Here is a 20,105-nt window from a genome sequence, read left to right as displayed (position 1 = left end):
GAAATATCCCGTCTGCCAAAGGCAGCCCCATTCCCTGACTCCCAGGAACAATCCCACCCATCCCAGCTGCTCTGCTTGCCTCCTGTTGGGGCTTCCCAAAGCCCCAAAATCCAAACGCTCCCGAGCCAGGGAGGCACCGCAGAATCTGCTGCTTCCAACGGGGCAAATCTGCTTTTCTGGCAGCTATCCATGGAAAAGTTCAATCCTGTGGGAGCAAGAATCCCCAGCACTACCTGGACATCTTTTCCAACCATATTTGATTTTCCCAGTCCTCTGTTTTTCCTGTATTCCCAAAAAATCATCAAATAATGCAATAATTCCAGGAGTTTTTATCACCAACCCATCAAGTTTCATCCATAGCTCCTAAAAATATTTTATAAAGGAATCCAACCCTTTGGATTCATTCACTCCCATTTCATCAGCAAACCTATACCTATGGCCTCCATGTGAGAAAACAGGGATAAACATCAGCTTGGAATATCCTGGAGCTCCCAGGGAACACTGAGCACCATTCCCACAATGAGTGGGAACACAGCCTGGGACATTTCCCAGAATCCCCCAATCCCTGTGATCCAGCAGATCCCTGGGAAGCAAAGGGACGTGGAAGGGAAGTGCCCTAATCCCAAATTCCACATGTGCCATTTGTATTACCATCCCAATTTTCCTGCTGATATCCAGTCCAGGAAAACCTAAATGGCCAGAAAAAGGAAATGAGGAATCTTCTGTCAGAAAAGTGGGAATTTTTATGAAGTTTCAGAGTTGTGGTAACCACCACAGAATTAGGTTTTGTTTTGTTGTTGCTCCTTACTGGAATTGTTCAAGTTTATTTGGAATTAACATGGAATAATAAAAGCCCGAGGGAGGCACAGCAAAAATTCCTTAAAACTTCCCACTGCAATCCCAGGAAGGATTCCAGAGCGGGGCCAAGCTCCCCTGCTCAGGATGGAATCTGCCTGGAAAATTCCTGGAGAAACCAAGTTGATTTTGGGAAAAAACCCTGGAGCTGGTTTGGGAATAAACCCTGGATCTGGTTTTGGGAATAAACCCTGGAGCTGGTTTGGGAATAAACCCTGGAGTTGATTTTGGGAAAAAACCCTGGAGCTGGTTTGGGAATAAACCCTGGATCTAATTTTAGGAATAAACCCTGGATCTGGTTTTGGGAATAAACCCTGGAGCTGGTTTTGGGAATAAAGCCATGGCAAAGCTCCTGTGCCACAGCCCCAGCTGCTCCTCCCGAGCCTCCAGGCTCTGGTTCCTTTTGTTTCCCCTCCTGTAAAGGTCCCATTTTCCACCTGGCAGGAGAGCCCAGGGTTAGCCAGGAGCAGCCTCTCTCTTCCCGAGAAAACTCCCACGGCTGACCCACCGATGGTCTTTTGGAAGGGAATCCAAGCATGGATTGGAGCCTCTTCAGCATTCCCAAGGGACACTGAGGAGCCCCCAGGAAAACCAGGAGCACCCTGGGCTGTGGGAGATCTCCCTGCCCACAGGATGAGCTTTAAATTCATTCCCAAGCCAGACCATTCCAGGATCCTGGAATGCCTTCCGAGGGGAAGGCGGTGGCTTCATCCCAGCCAGGGGCATCCAGTGGGTTTTCAGAGCTCTCCTGATCCCTTCCCTGCTCTCCAAGCTCTGGATCCCAGGTTTTTCCCTCATCACCAGGGTGAATGAACGTGGGAGTTCAATTTTCCATGGTCCTACAGAGAGTGAAGATCATTCCATTTCTCCCTCCACGATTTTCCCTTTCCCCGCCGTGTCCCGAGACCTCATCCCAGCCATGTTTCCCCACTAATTCCCATTTTCCCAGCATTTCCCGCTCCCCTGCTCCGTGGGGGCTGAGGAGAGGCTGTCCCAGGCTCAGATTTACCCAGAAATGTTGGATGAACTGGGACAATCCCTGAAAAACCACAGGATCTGTGGGATGAGGCCTCCCGGCAGGAATCCATCAGCTCGGTGTCATGGGCTGGTTCCCGACTGAGCGCCTTTGCAGCATTCCCAGATTGAGACAATTAACACGTTTTTCCCAGGCCTTTCCTTCCAACAAAAAGCTAAAAAAAGCGAAACTGCTCTGAAAGGCTCGCAGGCATTTTCTGCCCTAGAATTCCGAGTTACATAAAAAAAAAATGAGCCTTATTTATAAGAGTTTACATCAAAAAAAGCAACAAAAGCACTCAAGTCACTGGGGCTGGGGGAGAAACAAACCCTATAAAACGATGAACAGACCCTATAAAACGATTATTAAACCCCTTTTTAAGCCAAGCAATAATTTCATCACTTGGAAATTTTTGCTGTTTTCTCCTTGGGAAAAAGAAATAAAGAAAGAAAATAAAATCTGGTATTTAACGAGCGCTGTTGGCACTTTAAGGCATCCCTAATAGCACTGGTGTTAATTGTGCTGGACAGATCTGATTCCCTGGGTGTCGGGAGGATTTTTGGGAGCAGCCCAGGGCAGGTTTGGGATGTGTGGATGCTCCCATTCCGCCGCTCCATTGACGTCAGTGGGAGATTTCAAAGCAGCCCCGCACGTCTGAACTCAGCGAGGAAAGGCTGAAAAACCCGGCAGCGAAACCGGGGAGTTTTTCCTCTCTCCTGAACCTTTTGCTGCTTTGTTTGCCTTTCCTCACACCCTTCATCGAGTTTGTCAATTAAAATCAGAGCTGAGGGTCAGCCCTGCCCGTTTAAAATCCTGAGAGGATTTTAAAGGCTCTTTTCAGCCCACACCAGGCTGGGATTCTGTGAACCAACACAATGGAAAGGCGGCGCAGGACGCTTTGTGGGAAGGTGAAGGAATGGCTCTTTTCACTGGAGTTCCTGTGGTTTAGGGAATGATTTTCCAATCCTCATTTAAAAAAAAACCAACATTTCACAGTGCATGGAATGAAGGTGTTCTGTGATATCAGCTGGGCTCCTCCCTCTGGGTCACTGCCAGCTCAGGATATTCTGTCATTCCAGGATTCTGTCATTCCAGGATTCTATTGTTCCATGATTCCACAATTCTAAGCTCCAGAATCTTTCTTTTTGTAGTAGCTGCCCTCAAAATGAGCAGCAAAGACGTTCCCTGTCTGGTGCCACAGCTCTGCCCTGGTGGTGTCTGGGCACTGGATCCCTCTGCCAGAACCCAGCATTCCCAGGGCATCGTTCCCTGCGATGATGGTGATAGGTTTGGGATTGCAGTTTGGAGGGAAATCCACACCTGGATTCCTTGGAGAAGCCCTGAGGAGGCTCCTGTGGAAGCCAGGATGGGGAAAAGCACCGGAAAATCCTTTGTTTAGTTCTTAGGATTAAACTTGGGCTGAGCTTTGGGGCTGGGGAGCAGAGGAAATTCCCAACATCCACCTGCCCTGCTCCCTGTTGGGACCGAGGGGGCACCTGGATTTATCCTGTGTGGGAGAACCTGAGCACAGCAAGTGGCCGGGAATGTGGCCCAGCCCCTGGAAATCTCTTCTGTTATTCCCACCTTCCAAGTGGGGAGCTGCTCCTGGGATGGCAGAGCTGGAAACCACAGAGGCCGTGTTTAAACAGAACAATTCCCTGAACTTCTGGGATTCTCTGTGCGTGCCAAACTCCAGGTCAGCAGGAAGCCCAAATTTCCCTTATTAAATTTGGTTTCTTTCTGCTGGAAAGAAGAAAAGAAAGCCCTTTTCCATGGTGGTGCCTGAGACTGCCTAATCTGCCAGGGAATTTGAGCTAAGAGAAATCCATATCCCAGTTATTAGCCCCTGGAGAAGAGGGTTAGGAAAGAAATCCTGATCAAGCTTTCAGAACAGGAATCTGCATTCCTAAGCCTGCTAAGATGTGAGAGTGGGAAAAGCCCCAGAAATGCTGAGAGCTGAGTCTGCATTCACAGGATCCTGGGATGCTTCAGGCTGGAAAAGGCCTCAAGGATCATCCCATCCCACCCCAGCCATGGCAGGGACAGCTCCCACTGCCCCAGGCTGCTCCAAACCCATCCAGCCTGGCCTTGGGCACTGCCAGGGATCCAGGGACAGCCTCAGCTGCTCTGGGAATTCTATCCCAGGGCCTGCCCACCCTGCCAGGGAACAATTCCTGCCCAAGATCCCATCCAGCCCTGCCCTCTGGCACTGGCAGCCATTCCCTGTGTCCTGTCCCTCCATCCCTTGTCCCCAGCCCCTCTCCAGCTCTCCTGGAGCCCCTTCAGGCCCTGCAAGGGGCTCTGAGCTCTCCCTGGAGCTTCTCCTCTCCAGGTGAGCACCCCCAGCTCTCCCAGCCTGGCTCCAGAGGGGCTCCAGCCCTTGAGCAGCTCCAGGGGCTCCTCTGGAGTTGTTCCAGCAGCTCCAAGTCCTCCTGGAGCCAGGGAAAGCTGTCCTGGGCCTTCCTGCTCATCCCTGGCTGTCCCCCCTCCCACGGGATGCTCACTGGAGACACCAAAGCCGGGCTGGGGAGCAGCTCCTCCCTGCAGGCTCATCCCGAGGGCTCTCTGCAGCCAGGGAGGACTCAGGCCGTGCCTCCAGACCAGGCAAGGAGCAGGAGGAGAAGGAAGAGCCTGGAAAACCAGCTCTGTGTGCATGACAGGCAGAGATGTCCGTGAACTCGGCTGAAAAGTTTCCCATCCCAGCGAAGCGACCCAGATTCTTTCCCTGGAAGTGAAGATAATGAATGGAAATATGGAAATGTAAATACGTCAGGAGCAGCCTCTAACTCTTATCTTCTGCCTTTCAAAAGCAGCGGGAAAACACAGCCAGGAACGACTTGAAAAGACTCAGCCTGAAGAGAAGGGAAAGGTCACTAAATACCAGCCCCGTTCCTCCAGCAGAATCCCTCCATTTCCAGCTTCCCACCCAGCCAAACGCTGCCAATTAAATCCCATCGTTTTCCTCCCCATCCCCTCTCAGGCAGGCATTGTCTCTGCTGCAGACACAGCGAGTTCTTTGTGCTTCCTCCAGGCACTTGTGAGCTCAGGAGAAATATTTGGCCTCTCCTTTTCGAAATTGTGCCTACAGATTTCAGAGTTCTGTCTCTCAAATCTACCTCTTGCATATAAATCATCGCTTTGTTGGAAATCCTGCCTATTTATAAGAGGCTGCGGAATTAATCCGTGAGGAAAACCAAAATGGTTTTAAGATCCAGCTGAAATCCATGGAAATAAGGTGACTGGAAGGTTTAACCCACAGATCTGGAGAGTGTTAATTCCCAGAGCAAACCTGGAGTATTTTGAAAGTCAATATAAAAACCAAAGTGAAATTTGTCCATGAAGCGAGGGCGGGATTGCTCCCTGCTCCCAGGGAACAGCGACAGGACAACAGGACACAGCTCCAAGTTGTCCCAGAGGAGGTTTAGATTGGATATTTGGGAAAATTTCTTCCTTTCCAGCCCTGGCACAGCTGCCCAGAGCCAGGGTGGAGTCGCCGTCCCTGGAGGGATTTCAAAGCCCTGTGGATGTGGCACTTGGGGACGTGGGGCCGGGGTGGCCTTGGCAGCGCTGGGGGACTCGATGGTCTTTTCCAACCTCAGTAATTCCATGGTTATGGTACCACATTATGGAAAACCCCTCCAGCCTCACATCCAAGGGCAACACCTCAGCCTGAGCGCGGGGAGCCGAAGGAGCCAAGGTCAGGGTGACTCCTGGTGCCGCTGCCCTGATAAATCTGTTTATGCTCAGCAGGACCTGTCACTCCAGCTGCTATCTGGGAGCTGTGGAGCACCTCTCCAAGATTCCTGAGCTGTCAGAAATCCTGGGACTTGGCCCCACCACTTCACATCAGGACAGAGTTTCTGCTCTCCCCCAGCCAAAGTTCAGCTCCAGAGCAGGGGCCAGGCCTGAGTTTGGAGCCAGCCCTGTGAACAACCACTATTCCCACATTTCCGAATTCCCACATTTCCAAATTCCCACATTTCTCCAGCAGGAGCTGCTGTCCCAGTGCAATCCCAGCCTCCATTTCCCCAGAGCGTGTCCCAAAGCCCCATCCCCAGCTCACAGAGCAGAGCCCTCCCCTCTGTACCCCAAACCTGGGGTCCCACCCTGTCCCTGCGGGGATGGGAGCCACCGGCTCCTCTCCTGGACTTGGGAAGAACATGGAAGCTAAAGGCCATCCATGGAATCATGGAATGGTTTGGAAGGGAGCCTGAAAGGCCTTCTAATCCAACCCCTGCCACGGGCAGGACACCTCCCCCTAGGCCAGGGGGCTAAAAATTTCCTTTTGGATGATGGGACAGAGGAGGGAGAAGCTCCAAAGAAGCCCCAAACCTTTATTCCAGAGGAAAGAAATCCCTGGAGACATTTCAAGCAGGAATTGATGGTCTCACCCCCTGTGTGGGCTCTGAACAGCAAGCAGCAGCTTACCCAGGTCTGGTTTAGCGAGGCTCAGCCTGACTCAGGCTAGGCCAGCACAGGGTGAGGAATTGGCTTTGCTTTCACCTGGGCACAGGGGAAGTGAATTTTTTTGGGATAATTTTATCCCTCCCTTCATAAATCCACACCTTTGCCAAGGCTCCCTTTGAGCTGCACCCTGAAACTTCCCTGCCTGATCCGACGGCTCCGATCCGTCCCAGGCCCCATCCCTGACCATCTCCCCTGCTGGGATTTCGGGGCTGCTCAGAGTTTGTGTCAGTTCCTAGAGCTAAAATGACTTCTGTTCTCTTGCAGCCACAGAAATAGGGTTCTTTCTCCACAGGAAATGCTTTTTTCCACAACTTCCTGGGCTCTTTGGGAGTTGATTTTGTCCATAATTAATGCACAAGGTCTCTCCTCTTCCCTTCATTTGTAAATCTGGCAAATCAATTAAAATTCCCACCCAATATTCCTATTTTTCAGTTTACTGGGGCTCCTCCTCAGGAGGAACTTTCCAAACCTAACCAACAACTGCTCCTGTGAAACATCCAGGGGAAGCCATGGGAAAAATTGGGTTAGATTGGGTGTTAGGAAGAAATGTTGGGAAGGAATTCCTGGCCTGGAATGGATTCCACAGGGAAGCTGTGGCTGCCCCTGGATCCCTGGAAGTGTCCAAGGCCAGCTTGGAGCAGCCTGGGACAGTGGAAGGTGTCCCTGGATGGAATGAGATGAACTCCAACCCAACCCATTCCAGGATTTCATCATTTTAATACAGGCTCTGCGTTTTTCCTCTTCTCCAAGAGGAAACTTTCTTCCTTTCCCCTTCCCGTTCTCTTCTCCCTGGAACTGCACACAAGAGGAGCAGGACGTGCCCTGGAGAACCCAAGCCCATTCCAAGGCTCAGAGCCTGGATATTTCTATTCCTGTAACCTGTGGGTTGATCCCAGGACCACAGTTAAACCATTAAAAACCATAATGAGATTACAGGGAATCCATTGGGTGGAAAACCAGAATATTTGTGTGTAGGTGAGATCACAGAATTCAGGATTTGAACAACCAGAACCTGAAATTATCTCTGTATCCCCACAGATTCCATGGATTATCCACACTGAAAGATCACACCACCCAAAGACTCCAGCCCTGAACTCCACCAGAGAGTTTTTATCTATAAAATACACTTTTGGTGCCGTCTCCTGATCCCAAACTGGGAAATGCCTCTGGAATGTCCCTCCCCTCTCCCTGTGCCCCTGCCCTGGCCAGAGCAGAGGCAGCAGCTGCTCCAGCTGCTCATTAAAATGCAACAGGGAGAAGGTGCCGAGGTGGCACCATGGAATCGCTCCAGCAAAGGACGTTTTAGGGACTCATTAATTTTTTAAAGGAAAATTGAGGTTCATAAACACCTGAGAAGAAAAATAAACCAGGACAACAGGAAATTTTCCATCCTTTCCCCACCCTGTCCCCACGGTCCCCGCTCGGAGGCGTCGCAAGGGCGCCTCGGATCAAACTCTCAGCAGGGAAGATCAGGGGACAAAATATTCAGCAAACCAGGGACCCCCTTATCCATGTTCCCATCCAGCAGCTGCTTCTCAGCCAGGAAAAATCCTGATTTCCAAGCTTTTGTGCCCACCAGAAGTGCTGTGATCCGGACAAACCCATGTCATACTCACCAAATCCACGAATGGCGGCGATTGGGTAAAATATTAATATTTAACATCTTCCCAGCTGATCCTTCTCCCCTGTCATCCGAAAAGAGTCAGGACATGACTTATTCCAAACTTGGCTCTCTGGAGTTGGCTCAGTGGCACGGAGATGTTTCCAGGAGTTTTTTATTCTTTGGGATTACATGGTAACTTCCCTTGCAGGTGGATGCCACTTTCTAGAGGATCGAAAATGCCTTGGCAAGCAAAAAGTGTGGGGGGGGTGGAACAGCCTCTATGGACTCCCAAATTTCTTCATTTCTAGCAGGAGAAAGAAAAAATCAATCTATTTCTGGCACCCCCCTTGACCGCAGCTTCCTGCTCTCATTTGTATAATCCCTTCCAGTGATCCTGAGACGGGGGGGAAAAAAAAGCTTTTCCAAGCTGCAGCAACATCCCCTTTTTCCTGTTCCTCCTTTCCAGGTCACATCCCTCCTTCCTCCGGAGCCGAGGCAAAGTTTTGTGACGCTGCAGAAAGCCCGGCGGCGGGTCCCTCCCGCGGAGCATCCGCAGGGATGAGATTCCCGGGATGCAGGTGAGGGGCTACAGGAGCAGGGAGCGGTGGGAAAAGGCCTGGATTGTCCCTCCAGAGCGGGGAGGGAAGGGAAGCTCCGGCAGCTCCCGGCCGGGGGTCAGTGTGAGCGGAGAGGGGAGTGCTCCGCTCTGTCACTCCCCGTGTCACCGCTGCCAGCCGGGAGCGGGGCTGCGCCTCCGCCCGGCCTCCCAGCCCTGTCCATCCCGATCCAGGTGCTGCTCCTGCGGGAAAATCCCGGCCGCGCCAGCCGCAGCCTCGCCCCGCGCGGCGCCGGAGGATTTGAGCCTCTGTCTCTCTCTGCATAAAATGGAATTTTACAAGATTTACGAGATCTAAATCCCGCCGCTCCACATCAAACCCAGCGCGGCTCCCTGGTGCATCCAGACGTCAGGGGTGGGTGGGAGATGGGGCCGCATCCGCCCGGGAGCGGCTCCCGAAATTCCGGCCCCCCCCCGCGCCCCCGCCGGAGCCGGGAGGGGACCCGGGGACAAAGGGAGGGCTGGGAGAGCCGGGATGGAGGGAGGGATGGAGGGATGGATGGAGAGAGGGATGGAGGGAGGGAAGGATGGATGGAAGGACGGAGGGATCCAGGGAGGGATGGATGGACGGACGGAGGGGAAGGAAAGCGCTTCCAGCGGCGCCAGGCGATGGATCGGGAATGCTGGCAGGGCTCTGCCCCACCCGCACCTTGCGGGGGTGACAAAGGGGACCCGGTGGCGCTTCCTCCCCTCGGCAAGGACAAAGTTCAGTGGCACCGAAGGCGCAGCAGGCACCGGAACTTTCCCCCTTCCGCGGGTTGGGGGTTTTTGTTTATTTTTTTCCCCCCTGAAGTCTCCAGACGTTTCACCTTGATAAGGAAGGGATTTGATCCATCGGCTGGAATCAGAGGTGTCGAGAAAGGGGAATAAAGGGGGTTGCTATAGGTGATGGATTTTTATAGGTGATGGATTTTTATAGGTGATGGATAAATGGGATTTTATAGGTGATGGATAAATTCCATCAGCCGTCAGTGATCCATAACATTCCCTGTTCCCAAAGCAGCAGGAGGGGACGGAGCAGGGATCTCAGAGGATCCACAATCCAAGCCCCACTCCCTGCAGTTAACTCTGAGCTGGAAAGGCAGAATGAGGAGCTGTTTCAGCAATTAAGATGCCAAATCCAATTTAAAAATCCAGGGAAGGGGGAGAGTGGCAGTGTCATTCCATCCCCACTCAGACTCCCCAGCTGCTCTGACACACTCAAAGCTACGGAAAAGCTTTTCCAGACTGGAAAAACTGTGTGGTTCTCTCCTCTAACTGGGAAATGAGACATAAATCCATATTTTTATTCTATTGACGTTATTGATACAAATTGAAAAAAGAATTCTAAAAATAGGGGAAAATTAAAGGTATAACGGAAAGATCAGGATGGAGCATGGATGAACAATATTCCAAAAGTTTTCACCTCTCCTTGGCTTTGCTCCATCTCCACTTGGATTTGGCAGGAGCCAGTTTTACTCTGAGTGGTGAAAAATTTTGTGGAGACCAAGGAATTCTGCCTCTTATCCATGAAAAAGGTGCCCAACATCCATTGAGGGGGAGGTAAATGTACACAGACATGACCAAATCATGGAATCATGGAATGGTTTGGGATGGAACCCTTAAATCCCACCCCATTCCATGGCCAAGGAATTCTGCTGTCCCAGGCTCCATCCAGCCTGGCCTTGGGCACTTCCAGGGATCCAGGGGCAGCCACAGCTACTCTGGGAATTCAATCCCAGCTCTTCCTCACCCTCCCAGCCAGGAATTCCTTCCCAATATCCCATCCAACCCTCTGGAAGTGGGAAACCACTCCCTGTGTCCTGTTCCTCCACCTTCCATGCCTGGAAAAGCCCACCCTGTGGAATGAACCTCTGCCACGTTCTCTTCACTGTTTTTGGGGAAAAAGCCAAAATTAATTCCCTGCTAATTCTGGAGCAGCCACTTCCATGAGCTGTTGGTTTTTCCAACCCTGTTAGACGGAGTTTTTGTGTTTTCCCTCCCCATTCCCATTTTTCAGGTGTCTCCCTTCACAATCCGGCCTTTCCCAGCATCCAGCATCCCGAATTTGACGTGGAGGATTGCAGGGAGCCTGGCAGTAATCACAGGGTGCCTGGGTGTGAAGGAGAATAATCATTCCCTGGGATTTTCCTCCTGTCGTTTCTTAGACAGTTCAACAATTATCCCCGGTGAAAATGCAGGAATTGCAGGATCAACAGGACAGAAATGAATAAAATCCCAGGGCTGGGATCAGAACCCACTGGGCCTCCCTCCCTCCCCCTCCCACACGCTTCCCAAATCCCCAAATTGTTCATTTGGATCTCCAGATTCTATTAATTAATTAGCCTTTGCAAGCCGTGCTAACAAGAGCCTCCTCCCACCGGGCCATCCTGGCAGCCCCAACATTGCTGCTCCTCCAGGGAAACGTCAAACATTTCCTGAAAAATCACACAGAAACCGGAAAACCAGCCCAGAATGTTTTTTTTTTTCCACATCTTTGAGCAAAGTTACATAAGGCAGCCCCTGCTCTCCTGCTGCCTTGAAACTCTCCAGCCTCCAGGGCCCGGGCACCTTCATTCCCTGGCTCAGCAGCAGGATCCTGTGGAGGATCAGGAATGTTCCCTGTCCCCACAGCAGCCTGAAAAACAGCAGAGGATATTTTGGGAATTTTGAGACAAACCAGAAGCACAGGATATGAAAAATGAGTTTATTCCGTGCTCTGTCTTCTCGGATTAAATTCCTATGCTGGTGTAATATTGGGGTTTTCACCCCAAATAAATAAATCCTAATTATGTTCTCAGGGATGTTTTTCTTCCCCCTCACTGCTAATTATGGAATAATCGGGATAAAACACAACCACCCCAGCTGAATATCCAAAACCACCCCAAAAGGAGCTTCCCCCACGCCTCTCCTGGCATTTTGTTGTTTGTTTTTCTCAGCAGCATCGACCCTTTCCCAAGGAGTGAAATCCCTGGGGATTTTTGCCACATGCTGGTGGCACTCTGGGGAGCACAAAGCCATTTATTGATTTGGGAAGGCTGCGATTGCTGGGGCTCCTGAGCAGCTTTTCATTCATCCCTCCTTGCTGGCCATGCTGATTGAGGATGATGAAATCCTGATTTGCAATTCTAATTCCCTTCTCCTTCCTGAACAGGCTGCCCAAGAGCTCCAGGAATATTATTTTGCCAACCCTTAGGATAAACGCCACCGTTCTCCACCAAGTCCTGAAAAATGCACTTATTTCAGATCCACTCATTAATTAGCTCATAAACCCTCATTTTCAGATAATCTGGGATTTTTTTCAGAAATTTGGGAATTTTACCAGGTGAATATTGAGCTGTACCAACAGTGGGGTGTCTTGAAACCCGCAGGAGGTTTGGTGAGCCAGGTGCTGCATCCTTAAATCATGGAACCCTGGAATGGTTTGGGATGGAAGGGAACTTAAATCCCACCCAGTGCCACCTTCCAGGGACAGCTCCCACTGTCCCAGGCTGCTCCAAACCCATCCAGCCTGGCCTTGGGCACTGCCAGGGATCCAGGGACAGCCCCAGCTGCTCTGGGAATTCCATACCAACCTCTCCTTGTCCTGCCAGCCAGGAATTCCTTCCCAAAATCCCATCTAAATCCCCCCTTTTTCAACTCACAGCCATTCCCTGTGTCCTGTCTCCCCATCCCTTGTCCCCAGTCCCTCTCCAGCTCTCCTGGAGCCCCTTCAGGCCCTGCAAGGGGCTCTGAGCTCTCCCTGGAGCTTCTCCTCTCCAGGTGAGCACCCCCAGCTCTCCCAGCCTGGCTCCAGAGGGGCTCCAGCCCTGGAGCAGCTCCAGGGGCTCCTCTGGAATCTCTCCAGAAAGTTCCTCTCAGTTTCCAGAGCTCTGGATTCAAACACTCAGGAGATGGCACCAGCACTTGACGTTTTCCAAACACGGGATCCCTGAAAGTCATTTTTCAGAGGGAATTTGCCATTTCCATTTCCATTATTTTGCCATTTCTGGAGCGCTGCTCTCAACCCAGCCCCGACCTGTGCTGCACAAATCCAACCCCAAAGCGCTCCCAGGAGCTTTCCCCTTCCCCAGGCAGACACATCACCTCCATCCTCACCAACACTTCCCATCTTCCCAAAAATTAAATCCCATTTTCCGGCGGGTAACGTGCTATCCCAGGAATTCTGCTTGGAACAGGAGGAGTTTCCAAGCAAACCCTTCACCCAGAGGGACCAAACTGAGAGCCAGAACCACCAGCCTGGGAGGGGAGGGAGCGGGGCAGAGACAGGAAAAGCTGTACCAGGAGCAGAGGGAATGAAAACACGGGGGAAAAAAATAAAATTATGGAAAATCATCTCATCCCTGCAAAGTTCCTGAAGAGTTTCCAACCAAATGACTCAACGGCGGCAGCTGCTTCGTGCAAAGGGGTCTGGGGCTCGCTGAGCTGGCAATTAATGAATGTTTGGATCTATTTTCCATCAACACCAGCTCTGCTGACATCCTTCCAGCACTCCCTGACGGAGCACGGCGAGCCCCGGGAGCTGGGAATGAGCAACGCGTGCTCCCGGCACATTCCCAGGTTCCCATCTGGATTAAATCCTGACCTCCCGTTTGATTGCATCTTCAGGGAGCTGGGATTTTATGTTCCACTTCAGCTCCTTCCAGCCTCTGGAGCGTTCTCAGTTTGCAGGGATGTGGGATCCCAGCATGGAAGGGATTCCAGAAGCAGAAACTGCCACCAACTTTGGGCCTAAAGTGAAATTTCTGTGGTGCTCCAGGACTTTGGAATGCAGATTTTCCCTCGGTTAGGGAAGCAGCAGTGCTGGCTGTTCTCTGGATGAAATGGAATGAAACAAGAGGGGAAAAGTGCTGGAATTCATGGAATCACTGAGGTTGGAAAAGCCCTTCAAGGTCATTGAGTCCAAGCTGAGCCAAATCCCTGCCTTGTGCCCAGCCCAGAGCACCGAGTGCCATGCCCAGGAATTCATTGGACGCCTCTGGGATGGGGAGTCCAGCCCTTTCCAATGCCTGACCACCCTTTCCATGGAGAAATTCCTGCTGATGTCCAACCTGACCCTTCCTTCCTGCCGCTCCTGTTGCTGTTCCCTGGGAGCAGAGCCCATCCCCAGCTGGCTCCTCCTGCCAGGGAGTTGTGCAGAGCCAGAGGGGCCCTCCTGAGCCTCCTTTGCTCCCGCTGCAAATTCCCTGTGGATCAGGACCCGTGTGGGCACGGGATGATCCGGGATGAGCCATCTCTCCTATCCAGCATCCAGAGGCTCCATGAGATCTCCAAGCTCTGACTCCGGGTCCCTCTCCACCAGGGAAACCCTCTGGAAGAGCAAAAGCAGCTGCCAAAGGAATGCCCAGCGCTGGAATTCTCTTCCCTCTTCCAGGCCAGGAGGGAAGCCGAGTCCCTGGATGTTCCTGGGTGAGTAAAAAACCCCCACGTGGCATTTCCAGCCCAGAGCATCCAAAGCTGGATTTGGATCCCCACACAAAGATCCGGATCTCCAGCTGTGGAACAAGGAGCAGGATGGGGCTGGGAAGGATCCGAGCACCCCCAAACCTTCCTGGTTTTCCTGCACCTCCTCCACAGCACTGATTTATCCAGGAATAAAATCTCTGCCTCTGGAATAGGTCATAATATTATGACTTCTAACCCCCACAGTTTTTTCCCGTGTCTCCGAGCCCTGAAGCTGCAGCTCTCCAGAGCTTTCCCATCTCCTGGAAGCAGGGCTGGATTTTTACACGTTTCGTGTTAAAACAAGCAGCTGACAATTCGGGAGCGCCACTTAAGGAGCGATTTCCTGCCAGGAGCCAGGGAAAGCAGCGCTTTCCTCGGATTGCTCCTTTCTCCTCTCCCCTAATGTTCATTCCCATCATGCCTCGAGTTCCTGGGAACACAAATCCATCTGCATGGAAGGGTTTTACAACATTTCCCGTTCTCCTGGGTTTTGTGGGCAGCCAGGGAAGTTTAATCCCGTTTTCCACAGGTTTCTTCACTTACAGCTCCACACCCACCCTGGCCGTGGTGATCCCAGGTGAATCCCAGGAGGAGAAGATCCCAAATCTTTGCAAATGGCCACCAGCAGCTGCCTGGTGTCACCACGGTCCCATCTCCAGGCGTCACATCCCTACAGCATCCAAAGGAAAGCCGGGAATACGAGGAGCCGTGGAGCAGGACAGACGGAAGGATAAAGATCTTCATCCCCCTTTAACAAACACTCCAAGCCCTGATTCTCACTCTAAAACAGATCCTAAACCCTGAAAAGTTGGGAATCTTCAGTTTCCCAAAACCTTTCTGACATGTAAAGGAGCAAAAACATTGGAAAACCACTGGGATTGTTTCATGGGAAGGGAAGGGAAGGGAAGGGAAGGGAAGGGAAGGGAAGGGAAGGGAAGGGAAGGGAAGGGAAGGGAAGGGAAGGGAAGGGAAGGGAAGGGAAGGGAAGGGAAGGGAAGGGAAGGGAAGGGAAGGGAAGGGAAGGGAAGGGAAGGGAAGGGAAGGGAAGGGAAGGGAAGGGAAGGGAAGGGAAGGGAAGGGAAGGGAAGGGAAGGGAAGGGAAGGGAAGGGAAGGGAAGGGAAGGGAAGGGAAGGGAAGGGAAGGAAAGGGAAGGGAAGGGAGGGGAGGGGAGGGGAAGGGAAGGGAAGGGAAGGGAAGGGAAGGGAAGGGAAGGAGCTCCCCTCTCAATTACACCTTGAATTCCTGCCACAAAAACTAACTCCTCTTGACAGCAGCTATTTTTCCATGGAAAACAGCTCCCATTCCAACCCCCAGCAACACATTAATATTCCTTTCTCTGTGCACTCAGCCGAGCCTGGAGATTTTTGGAAACTGTGAACATTCACAACAGCACTAATTTTTAAATAATTTGGGAAGAGTAGATGCGCCAGAACGTTTCCCAGAGTTAACTGCACTCAGTTAAGCTGAGCTTTGTTATGCAGAGCCTGGTACGGAAAAATAGAGCCTTGGATCTGCTCCGTTGGGAATGAAAGTGGATATCCCTTCAAATTCCACCTGGGTGCACCTGTCCTCCAAGGAGGATCAACAATAAACTTCCAAAATACAAAATGATGGCTTTGGGAAGTGGCTCCGCAGCTCCCCAGGAGCACCTCTGGATCAGCTGCTCCCAGAGCAGTTTTCAGGGAGAGGTTCAAGTCCTTGGAGGGATTTCATCCCAGTTCCCAGAATATTCCATGTCACACATCCACACACGGTGAATCCAGGAATTTGTAATTCCTCATCCCTTACATTCCCTACCCTCTAAATATCCTTACCTCGGAACAGGGAGAAGAGAGGCTCTTCCCAAAGTTTTCCCAAAAAAACCCCTCTGCTCACACAAAAGTGTTTGGACTCCAGCATCTGGACTCTTCCCGAGTTGTTTGGCCATTCCTGTGATTTTCAGACAGTTTTTATTGCTCCCCTTTCCAGGGGAATGGGGATGGAATTGGGAAGCCTCTCCCCCTGGCACTGCTCTGCCCTTCCCCACATCACACCTGCAACAAATAAAAGGATTCCTAAACTATTCCCAAAATCCTGGAATGGTTTGGGAATGGGAGGGATCTTAAAGCTGATCCCCTTCCACCCCTGCCATTGGCAAGGGACACCTCCCACTATCCCAGGCTGCTCCAAGCCCTGTCCAGGGCAATTCCAGGGATCCAGGGGCAGCCACAGCTTCTCTGGGAAATCCATCCCAAGGCCTCCCCACCCTGACAGAGAGGAATTCCCTCCCAAAATCCCATCCTTCCCTCTGGCAGTGGGAAGCCATTCCCTGTGCCCTCTCACCCTGTAAAAGCATAGAACCACTCTGGCTTCCTTATTTCCCATGGAATTGAACATTCCGTGAGAAAGCAGAGCTGGAATTCATCCCAGGGGTGTCATTCCAGCTGCAAACGTTGCTCCTGCAGCTCCACATCTTCCGAGAGCCCTTGGAGCAGAGTGACCCCATGGAGCTGGGATGGGGCTGACAGCCCTTCCCTGCAATTCCAGCAGCAACTGGAGCCAAACCCTCCCAGTCCCAGAAAATGGGAATTCTGTTAAATTCCAACAGCAAGTGGAGCCAAACCCTCCCAATCCCTGGAAAACGGGAATCCAGGTGTGTCCGAGCCCCCTCCCAGCTCCCCCCTCTGCCGGGAATGGCGTTTCCCTGCGGGAGCCATGGGATGGATGCACGGTGAGCGCCGAGCATTTGTTTCCTTGGAAACAAAACCCTTCCAACCTGCAGCGCACACAATCCTCGGGAAAAGAAAACTCTGTAATTAAACCCGAGGCCCGGCTATTTTTAGCCCCCGAGATGTGAAATCCCAACTGTTTTATTAGGAATAGATCCCAAGGAAAACACACTTATCTCCATTATTGGAGGAGGAAATCTTTGTATCCACCCAAACAATAAACCCACGGAACTGGGCTGAGGAAAAGAATTGCTTGGCCTTTGGAAAGGAAAAGAAATTGGAAAATTTGGGATGCTCTGAGCCAGGGTTAAAAGGAAAAAACCTGAGGTGACAAACCTGAGAGAATCAAAGAAAACCTTCAGGTGGCAAACCTGAAAAATCAGGAGGGAAAATTGATCCTGGAGCTCTTTTCCAACCCTAATAACTCTGGGATAACGGAATTACATCAAGGAATTGGAGAGTTTAATTGAAAATATAATGGCCAATCCCATTGTGCTGATGATACCTTGGTGGTTTTCCTGGAGAAAATCTCTGCCAATAAAGAGATGCCAATGGAATTCTATTTAAAAATCACCTGAAAAGATCAATTTGGAAGAATCCACCCTGAATTTTAAGAGAATTCACTCAAATTTAAAAGAATTGACCCTGAAATTTAAAAGAACTGACCCTGGAATTTAAAAGAATTGACCCTGGAATTTAAAAGAATTCAATCTGAAGTTTAAAATAATTCATTCTGAAATTTAAAAGAATTGAATCTGAAATTTAAAAGAATTTACTTTAATTTGAAATTTGATTTAAAAGAATTCACTCAAATTTAAAAGAATTCACTCTGAAATTCTACTGTGAAGTTGCTGTTTTGTCCAAAGAAGAAAATATCAAAAATTGTGGAATTATTTCTTCTCTAAATCTGTAATTTTGAGTCTGGGTTTGATCCTTGCATCTTTCTCGAAATTCCAGGGTATTTTTGCTGTGCACTGAGCAGATCATCAAACATTTCTCTTAATTTGACTCTTGGGCCGCTCGGGGAAATAAAACATTCAAAACAAATTTATCAAATTAAAAAGCAGATCTGAAAAACAAGAGTTACAAAATCGTAACTTTGTGCAAAAAAACAACCTGGGAGTGAAATTCTTCCGCATCCCCAAAAGTTTTATTTGTTCTCTGGAGATTCTTCCTTTGGATTTGAATGGATTTTCCTTTTCCTTTTATAAATGTTTGGAAATGAGGAAGATTTATCCTCTGCCTGTCACGTTTTTGGATTAAACATTGCATTTTAGGGTGTTTTTTTTCCACCATAAATAGAGGAATTTTCAATGCAAGGAAGTGTCCTGACACTTTTGAGTTGGAGCAGTCGAGGTGAAGCGCAGGGCAGGGAATTTTCCAGCTTTTCTGCATAAAGATGCTGAAAAAATGATCTTAAATTTCTTGTTAAAACAGAGTTTTAATCTCTCCATCACCAAAGAAATGCCCTGGGAACCATCCCAGCTACTGAGAGGAGTTGAATCTGGAATGACCATTAGAAAATATCAAATTTTACTGAAATTCTGGGGTTTTTTAAAATTTTTTGTGAAGGTGGGGATGCTGAGCTGCCTGTTGGGAATTCCCGTGGGTTTCAGGGAATAGCAGGATCTGTTGTGCTGTGGATGACTCCATCTGCGTGACAAGGGGGGCTGGGAGTCAGATGAAATCGTGGATGTGCAGGGAAGGGAAATGTGGGTCATGGAAGAACAAAACCAGGATCAGTTTGTCTCGCTTCAGCCACTGGAGTTGATTCCCTTGGAAATATCAGGGAAAATTCCTTCCCCAGAGGGTGTCAGGCACTGAACAGCTCCCCAGGGAATGGGCACATTCCCAAACCTCCCAGAGCTCCAGGAATGCTCTCAGGGATGCACAGGGTGGGATTTTGGGGTTGTCCTGGAGGGCAGGAATTGGATCAATGATCCTTGGCTGCCCTTCAGCTCAGGATATTCCATGATTTCATGGTGCTCGCACGTGTTCCACATGGACACCACCCAAATTTTCCAACAACTGCCCCAAAATCTCCAGTGGGAAGCTCGGAAACCTCCGAGGAGCAATTTCAGGGGGGAGCAGACTCAGCTGCAAAATTATTCCTGAATTTAGGAGAACAAAAACTTGGCCTGAGCCTCATTTTTATTCCCAAGTTTTCCACATGAGGAGAAAATTCCAGGCAGAAATATTGATGTGTTTAGACATAAAAACTGGGAAGGCCAGGGAATGTTTAATTTTCTGGGGACTGGGAAAACAACTGGAAACTGTTTTGTCTGGAAATGGGACCAAATTATTAAAATCAGGGAGAGCTGGAGAGGGACTGGGACAAGGGGTGGAGGGGCAGGACACAGGGAATGGATCCCAGTGCCAGAGGGCAGGGCTGGATGGGATACTGGGATGGAATTCCTGGCTGGGATGGAATTCCCAGAGCAGCTGTGGCTGTCCCTGGATCCCTGGAAGTGCCCAAGGCCAGGCTGGAGCTGCCTGGTCTATGGAAGGTGTCCCTGCCCATGGATGGGATGAGCTATAAGGTTCTTCCCAATCCAAAGCAGTCTGGGATGGAAAAATCTCCAACAGCACCAAATGCCAGACTGGAATCTGAGAAAAAACTTCCCAAGCCACCAAGAATTCCATAAAAATTGGGAAAAACTTGTCAGAAAACTCTGCCTCAATCAGGGATCAATGAGTGGTTCTGAGAGGCTCCTTCCCAAGCAGCTCCTGCTCCCACAGGGCAGCGTTGGTGATCCCAGCGGGAATTCCCAGCTGGAGATTTCCCAGTGCTCCTCCCATTTTGGGGCAGAGGTTGAGCTCCTGCTGCCCCTGCTTTGGGAGCAGAAGGAAACCAACTCATCCACGTGGGCTCAGCATCAAGGAGCAGCAGGAACATCCCAAATTCCAAGGCTGATCCCTTCCCTGATTTCATCAGCCCAAATCCCCCTCGTATCCCAGCACGGGAAATCCTTTGTGCCCTCCCCATAATCCATTTGTTTGCATTTTTCCAGGGAAAGGACACAAAATGGGAATGTTTGACTCGTTAGGATTTTCCCTGGCATTTCCAACTCCTTTGCTCCAGGTCTCCACCGCAAACTCTGACTTTCCCTGCAGATCTCCAGGACAAACTCTGCTTCCAGCCACACGTCAGCAGCTGCCAGCTCTAGATTAAACCAGGAATTTGGGAAGCAAATCCCAGTTCCAGTGGCAGGTTTCAGCTTTCAATACCTGCCTTGTCATCCCTCCACCCCTGCTGACATCCCAGGCTGCTCTGTCTCCTGCTGATCCACATTTTCTGCCAGCCCACACACTCGTGGATCTTCCAGCTCCTGCTTTTCCTCTGCTCCGTCATCCTCAGCTTTTCCTGGATCCTATCACTTCCCCCTTCCTCTTGCTCCAGCAGATCTGCTATGTAG

General features: G+C 50.5%; 1 protein-coding gene across 3 annotated transcripts in view; it reads right to left on the bottom strand.

Moving 5' to 3' along the window:
- The window catches only part of PDE4B (phosphodiesterase 4B), a 145,739-nt gene that overhangs the window by 78,465 nt on the left and 47,169 nt on the right, over positions 1-20,105 (bottom strand). Inside the window, exon 1 of one of the 3 annotated variants that reach the window (XM_088060365.1) lies at positions 7,954-8,415. The exons of the other annotated variants lie outside the window; for them this stretch is intronic. Within the exon in view, the coding sequence (XP_087916491.1) occupies positions 7,954-8,000 (47 nt within the window). The 5' untranslated portion in view covers positions 8,001-8,415. Of the gene's footprint in view, positions 1-7,953; positions 8,416-20,105 lie in introns of those variants that run through there. 3 annotated transcript variants of the gene reach the window in all.

This window comes from Pseudopodoces humilis, chromosome 10 (genome assembly GCF_049639895.1).
Source record: "Pseudopodoces humilis isolate 2021_Gansu_Grassland_sample_001 chromosome 10, ASM4963989v1, whole genome shotgun sequence".
Classification (NCBI taxonomy): Eukaryota; Metazoa; Chordata; class Aves; order Passeriformes; family Paridae; genus Pseudopodoces; species Pseudopodoces humilis.
The sequence above is the reverse complement of the archived record's forward strand: the minus strand, read 5'-3'. Positions and strand labels throughout refer to the sequence as shown.